Source organism: Octodon degus, unplaced genomic scaffold (assembly GCF_000260255.1).
Source record: "Octodon degus isolate 3935 unplaced genomic scaffold, OctDeg1.0 scaffold00072, whole genome shotgun sequence".
Lineage (NCBI taxonomy): Eukaryota > Metazoa > Chordata > Mammalia > Rodentia > Octodontidae > Octodon > Octodon degus.
In genome coordinates, this window is record NW_004524648.1 from 6,514,339 (window position 1) to 6,521,896 (window position 7,558).

Genomic DNA, 7,558 nt, shown 5'->3' on the forward strand with positions numbered 1-7,558 from the left:
TTCTTCTTCTTCTTCTTCTTCTTCTTCTTCTTCTTCTTCATCTTTCATTCTTCCTTCCTGTGGTACTTCCGAATCAACCCAGGACCTTTATGCTGAGCTACAGCCCTTTCCTTATTTTTAAATTTTTCTCCTTTAGAGAAAGCCTCCCTAAGTAATTGAGTTGCCCAGGCTGCCCTCAAATTTGGCATCATCCTGCTTTGACTTTGCAGAGTGCTACTATTATGGGTGTATGCGCCATGGAACCTGAATACATTTGCTTTTGAAACCATTCCATGTGACCTGAATGTGTAGGCATGGTGGTCATACATGGGGCCACTACACACACCCCTCACCCTTTCTCTCCACCTTGTAGTGCAGCTCTGCACAGCCCCTCCCTTCTCTGCACATTGGCCCCCACAAGGGCGGATCCTTCCAACCCAGAGCCACTGTCTGATGGTGCTAGGTATCTCTTGCCTTGCTCTCCTGGCTCCTTCTCACCTAGACTGCAGCCCCACGGGTAGGACCTGCTCTCCCTGCTTCCTGACTGCATCTGTGAACATGCATATCTGTTGCAGAAATGAGCCCAATCCCAAAGCAGTCATGTGATTGCTGAGTGAATCTGCAAATCCATTCCTGGTAACTTATTCTTGAGTTTGCTGTGGCAGAAGTGGGTATGTATCTCTTGTGGCAAGTAACTTGTCCGTGATTTTGTTTGCTCATCCATTATGAGTACATACCAATACATTCCTCTGGGGATAATAATCATAATATGGTAATATTTTTGCTACACTCTCTCTTCCTTGGAGGACAGCCCTCTAATCACGAGCATGGATCCTCAACCTATTCAAAGTACCCCAAGATTTCATCATCCTTCACTTGCAGCCAGGGAGCTCCCCAAGCTCCAGGCTGCAGCATCTTACCTTGAAGCTGTGGCCTGCGATGAAGGGCATCCTGACAGGCAGGCTTTTCTCCACTGACCCCCAGGCACCCTTGATCTTAGAGTTTCGGACCACAGTCTTTTCACTGAGTCGAGGGTTCTGGTGAAAGGCGATGTTTGTCCCAGCGCACAGGTTGATATGGAACCTGGAGAGGGCAAAAGACATGGACTCTCTCTGTCTCCCAGGTGTGGGCCTCATCCCCTTCCCCTGATTTCCAGGCATCAGAGAGCCCTGCGGACCCTGTCTTACCTCTCAGCATTGGGTAGCAGAGTGCAGGATATGATGACCACCCTGGATGGCTGCAGCCCACCCGGGATTGAGGTGAAGAAAGGAATTGGCTGCTGGGAGGAACGGGACAGGTCAGCCGCCTACAGCAGAGAGCAGCCTGGCACTGGGGAATCCTGTACTGATTATCCTGGACTGGGATACCTGCTGAGTCTAAACCATGCCTGGCAGTACTGCAACTTCCAAAGGAAGTTAGACCATCTTTCCTTGGTTCCTTAAACGCCAAGAGAAGTCTTCCCAGTGCTCCCCATGCAGGGAGCCTTCACTGTCATGGGAGGAACTCTGGGAAGACTCTAAAGCAGTTTGGGAGACAAGGGACGACCATACAACTAGCTGGTGCTCAAAGGACCATTTTAAAGTTGAAAGCTTCTTTCAAAATTATTCTCATTTTCATGAGTACTTTTAAAATTTCATCTTGATAAAGGACCTTTTTTAATTATGTAAGTCAGAGGGTCACCGCCAGTTGACACTTCCACCACTCTGCCATTCCAAGTGCAATCCCCCAGTGCCACCAACACACCACTTACATAAAATGTGACTTTTGCTTCAGATTCCTGTGGAAAGACACAAAACAATTTAATGTGGGAGTGTTATGTGCCCATGCGCATGTACGTGCATGTGCCAAACACACACACACACACACACACACACACACACACACACCTTCATTTTCGAATAGTTGCTCTTATATGAATGATGTTGAGAGGGCTCAGCCTTGGGTGTCTCCTGGTACCTTAGTTGTTACAGCAATCTTTCTGTGTCTTCCTGCTCTGTCCCTGGATCCCCTCACCTGCTTTTCAGCAGCACCGTACTGTAAGGAAGGCATCCTTGCCCCCTGGCACCCAAGTTTGAAAACAACCACACTGCAATCCAATCCCTATACCCTAGCAATATGACCCAAACTGGAAAAGAGTTTGCAGGACATCAGAAGGCTGCCAAGAAGCCCCTAGATGGCCACACTGAGGCCCAGGTGTTATCACAACAGTCCTAGTAAGAGAAGTGGCACAATCAAGGACAAAGGAGAGGATATGACACCAGAAGCAAGGTACTGTTGACTCCTTATCTTTTCTTTGTACCTTGGGTGGTGCTCCAGATATAATACCCAGCAGGCATTTTGCTCTCAGCTACACTCCAGCCCCAAGAAGCTGCTGTCCTTAGACACAGAGGGAGAAGCCTGAGCCAATGCAGGCAGGCCTGAAAGCAGCTGCAAGGGAAACAGAAAAGACTCTCCCTGCAGCCTCGATAGAGGATAGAGATGAACCGATGGTGCCTTTAATTTCTTTTCTTTGTGGTACACGACATTAAATCCAGTCTTCTAAGCACTTCCCAGCCATTGAAGACATTGAGTTGTGCAAGTCAGAGGATCACCACCAGCTGTCATTCCCCACCCTCCCGGCGTTCCAAATGAAATCTCCACCACCACCCACGCACCCCTCACCTTAGTTTCGGGTTCAGGTTCAGGTTCCTGTGGAAAAGAGACCAAGAAATTTAAAGTGGAGCATTATGTGCATACACACACACACACACACACACACACACACACACACACACACACACTTTCTGGAGGGATGCTTCTATCTGAATGAGGTTGAGTGGTTTCCACCCTGGGTTTCTCCTGGTAACCTTGCTGTCTTACCAATTTTTCTGGATCTTCCTGGATCCCATCACCTGCCTCCCAGCAACTCTGTGCTGCAAGGAAGGCACTGAAGCCCAATTGCACCCACATCCCCAGACCCCTGAAATTACAAGCTCTCTCTCTCACCAAATTCCTGAAACTATGAATGTGACCTAAATCATAGTTGGGTCAGCAGATGTGACTAAATGCAGTATCTCAGGCTGGCAAGATGGGCTCCAGGTGACCAACAGAGGTTCAGCTGGATCCCATGTAATCACAATGGTCCTTGCAGGAGACAGGTGGCCCACAGGAAGGACACCACTACTAAGCATCCCTGAGCAGGATTTAAATTAAGCAATCATCTTTCCATGTTTACTTGGGATACTGTTCAAAGCCTGCAATCCTTGTCTGGAGATTGAAGGGGTGGACTCATAGGAAGTGAATCTGTGTGACTCACTAATCCCTACTAAGGCCTGTAATGGTGGGTGAAGCTGGAAAGCCTCAAAGGACAAGACAAGGTCACAGAGAAGGACACCTGATGAGGCTCACCCCTAGAGACCTGCCAATCAGACTGGCCACCTACCACCAATCTGTGGAAACCTTTTGACTGACTTGATGACTCTGCTCTCAGTATCCTATATCTAACACCTATTTCAGGAGTAGAGGATTGGATTTATGCTTCTAATCCACCATTACTTAGACTCATTACTAGACAGATTCTCCACCTGAGATTTATCATGGACCAGATAGGACTGGGCCTAAGTTAGATAATAGGATTTTATTTTTTCCAAGTTCTTATAAGAGATTTCTCCTAGTTGATGTACAAAAAAAAAAAAATCTGACCATTCTTTTTATAATTACAAGTTAAGAAATACCCATACTCCAACCTGTCACCTGGAACCTATGAATGTGACCTTTAAAAATTGTTTAAAAATTATTATAATTCAATTTGGCAAAAATCTATTTGAGCACATTCAGATGTTGTAAGCAGGTTGTGTGTATATGCTATTTGTTCTGTGAATAGGTTTTTTATTTGAGATCAACAATTTTTTTTCTCTTTTTTCCTTTCCTCTTTCCTTTTGGATCATTTGAACGTAATTTAAATTCATTTATAGACTTAAAAGTCATGCTTCTACCTGGGTTTCTACCTGATCAATATATCAAAATTGGTTTTCATATAAGTCATCAGAAATTTGTTATGATAACTAAATGGGGACCCTTTGGGCTTGGAAAACCATTGATCTTGTCTCCCTTTGTTGAATAAAGGACAAGTTGCCTGATAAAAATTATTCCAACCTTTCTTCATTAATTGGAAGACCCAATGATCTTAATAACCTTGTGGGAGGCACCCCAGCAGATGTTGTTAAACACATTTTTCTTTTCTTTTCTGTTTTTTTTTTTTTTTTGGTGGACCAAGGATCAAACTCAGAACCTTGTGCTTTGCAGGGCAAGCACTTATTCCACGGAGCTATCTCCCCAGCCCAAACACATATTATTGTGATATGCTTACATTACTCATTGTCAAAGGTAAATTTTCAAAACAAAAGACAGTCAGATTTTCTGATCAAAAGATACTATGGGTACAAAACTAAATTAAGGGGCTGGCGAGATAGCTCAGAGGACTAAGGGTCTGCTTAGGCAAGCACTGGGGCCTGGATTTGATCTCCAGCACCACATGCTGAGACAGGCCCATCCCCTAGCCTGCTGAGACGAGGTGTGATGGTGCATAATCCCAGTGCTGGTGGGGCTGAAAACAGGAGGATCACTACAAGTCAGAGATGGGTCGTGAGACCCTGTACCAAATACATTAAAAAACTAAATTAATAAACCAAGTAGTGATAATTTATTACTGCTAATTTCATGATGTACTACTAAAGAAGGCTTTGGAGCCAGAATGACATCCTTTTCCCCAGTCCCCCAAGTTCGGAAATATCCACACTCCGACCCGTCACCTGGAGCCTGTGAATGTCACCGAAACCAGAAAAGGGTTGCAGATATGACAAATTGAAGGATCCAGGCTGGCGAGATGGGCCTCAGGTGGCCAGACTAAGGCCCAGGCGGGTCCCGTGTAATCATAACAGCCCTTGTACAAGAGAGGCGGCGCAGTTAAGGTCAATGGAAAGCATATGTCAACAGAAACAAGAAGATGCTGGCTTTTTATGTTTTATTTGTATTTTGTGTGGAGTTTGAATAGAATACCCAGCAGGCATTTTATTCTCAGCTATAGCCCCAGCCCCACGAAGCTGCAAACAAAACAGAGTACAACCCCTGTTTCCCTCCACAGAAATAAATCTGTGGAGCCTTTATTTCTTCTCTGTGTTGTACAGTGTATCACACCTAGAGTCTTCTTGCACTTGTTCTACCACTGAATTAAACCCCAGCCTTTCAACACGTTCCTCTAGGCCTCTGCCTAGCACAGCTCTAACATAGTATATGGCAGTTCATGTTGTTTTATGCTTGGATGACCAAGGCTGACATGGAATTTGGAGGTGTGAAGGCCAGTGAAAGAGCTTGTCCCCAAACAATGGGACTCTCTTTGCCTCTCTTTGTATAGAAGTGGAGTTTTTCTGGCCCCACGGTGAGTCCTGGGCCAGCTCCCTGTGCCAGCATGTCTTGTATTGGACCTTTCCACATCCTGGGCCTCCTTCCACTTGGTTGGACATTAATACTACCTCTCTTTCTTGTGAAAAATCTCTGGCTAAGCTGTGTACTCAATCAGAGAGCTATTTGCATTGACACAAATCAATACCTCAGAGGGGTCTACACTTGTTCCCTGCTCCTGGTCGTGCCTAAGGATCCATTTTTCTCCTCGTCTCACATGGTTGTACAGCAAGCAGAGCTGACCCTTACAGCCAAAGTGTAGTGTCCTCTTCTGGTGGCCTTGTGACCAGGAGGGCACCTAGACCAGGCACTGGCAGTGGCAACCTCAGCCTGGTTGAACATGGCTGCTTACAGTGTCTGGCCCTGCAGGTGTTGCAACTCTGGTGCCTGTGTTGTCTTCTATTCTTTCATAACAACTTTTGCCATTGTCACTGGCACTTTTAAACATGAGGCCACTCCAGCACAGAAAGACATCTGAGGTGCACAGAGCCCCACAAGCCTTCAGTGAGACAGCTTGGTTCTGTCCCCCAGAACTCATGCTTTTATTCCCCAACTAGGATACCCCATGGTGTAGCAAAGAACATGCTTATTTTTGCCTGCCCCGCACATGACCTTCCCAGGGCATGCTTGCTGTGGGCCCAGCTTCATCTCTGGCCTGTGGAGGAGGCTTGCTATGGCTGGGATTTGGGTGCCCAAGCCAGGCGGTGGCCTCAGTAGCTCAGCCATATTGTGTGATTTTCAGAGCCAGTGTAGGCCCACTGTCCCCACACAGGTCCCATCTAGATCTGTCTAGCCTCCTTCACCTCTTTCAAGCAGGTTCCACACAGGATCAATGGCAGTGCTGAGGGGCCTGGACCCCTGGGGCAGGTGTCAGGAGGGTCAGTGCAAGAGGACCCCCGACTTGAGGGAGCTCCACTCATAGCCAAGCTGCTAGCCCACTCTCAGGCCCTGCAACCCCTCAGCTCATGCCCTATCTGGGCCAGGAACTCATTCACAATGACCCAGGGAGGGCCTGGGACCAGGCTACCAATTTCCTGTTTTTACACAATGTTGATCTCTCTGTGGACACCCCTCTTCTGGGGGTAAATACAGGTTTCTTCCTTTAGTTTTCCATTGTAGGACAGTTGGCAAGTGCCTCCTCCTCAGAGCATCATTTTATTTGTATAAGAGGAGGGGATAAGAAGTCCAACTGGGCTTAACCCCTGCCTCCAGAGGACAGGTATAAATGGGGGAAGTCTTCTCTGCACTCCACCCGTCAGGCACAGGCCTAATCTTTCCTCACTTCTTAGCCCACCCCATGCAGACATCCAGGGGCAGCGGTGCCTGCTGGGCTCCAGCCCATTCCACAGGACACAGACATCTCAGAGGTCTTCCGCATTTCCCCAGAACTGCTGATAATGCCCAACACTCCCAAAGCACCTATATTCACACACATGAGATGTGCTACATGGCCCAATCTCTCTCCTATGCTGGGAGATGGGCTTGAGTATTATGCCCATTAGACAAATGTGGAAACTGAGGCCCAAAGAGGTAAATATATCCTGATTGGAGCCCCAGAGACCATCTCCTCAGAAGGTGCATTTAGTATCATGAAGGTGTGTCGTGCTCCCATATGCCTGTTTACATCTTTATACGAACTGTTACCTTTGAAGCTGATACCTGATGTGTCTTTCGAGAATACCTAGGATAGAGCTGGCATCCCGAGTGGGGTTACCAATTGAGAGTCAAATGTCTGAACTGGCAACTGAATTGGATTACTATCCCTAGGGCCCAAGAGGCTGCCTTGGACGAGGACATCATGGAAAAGAAGCCGCATCCAGATGACCTCCTCTGGCCTTCCCACCCTCCTCGGGCTCTCGCTGCCATTCCCCCACCACCACTCCCTGCCACCAAGTCATTTCCTCAGTGACCCAGAGCTGATCCTCCCTGGCTGTGTAGCCAGCTCAGGCTGGGCCAGCCCACAACTCACCTGGGCAGGCTGGCTTTGGGAGATGCCCATCTTTCCACAGCCTCTGTGTCAGCTGTTGCTTTTCACAGCAACTGAGCCATCACCACACGGAGATGGACTTTTCATGGAAACAAATGCCAGGGCAATTTGGCTGGTGCTCAACAGGGAGGAGCCAGGATCACAGGAAGTGGA

The 7,558-nt window shown here is 47.5% G+C and overlaps 1 protein-coding gene across 1 annotated transcript in view; it reads right to left on the minus strand.

Annotated features, from left to right (window-relative positions):
• LOC101581819 (galectin-9B-like) overlaps positions 1-7,534 on the minus strand; it is an 8,942-nt gene extending 1,408 nt beyond the window's left edge. Inside the window, exons 1-5 of the mRNA XM_023719996.1 lie at positions 7,388-7,534; positions 2,641-2,667; positions 1,730-1,756; positions 1,167-1,255; positions 900-1,062 (exon numbers count right to left, since the gene is read on the minus strand). Of these exons, the coding sequence (XP_023575764.1) occupies positions 900-1,062; positions 1,167-1,255; positions 1,730-1,756; positions 2,641-2,667; positions 7,388-7,417 (336 nt within the window). The 5' untranslated portion in view covers positions 7,418-7,534. The remainder of the gene's footprint in view (positions 1-899; positions 1,063-1,166; positions 1,256-1,729; positions 1,757-2,640; positions 2,668-7,387) is intronic.
• Between the last annotated feature and the right edge of the window lie 24 nt (positions 7,535-7,558).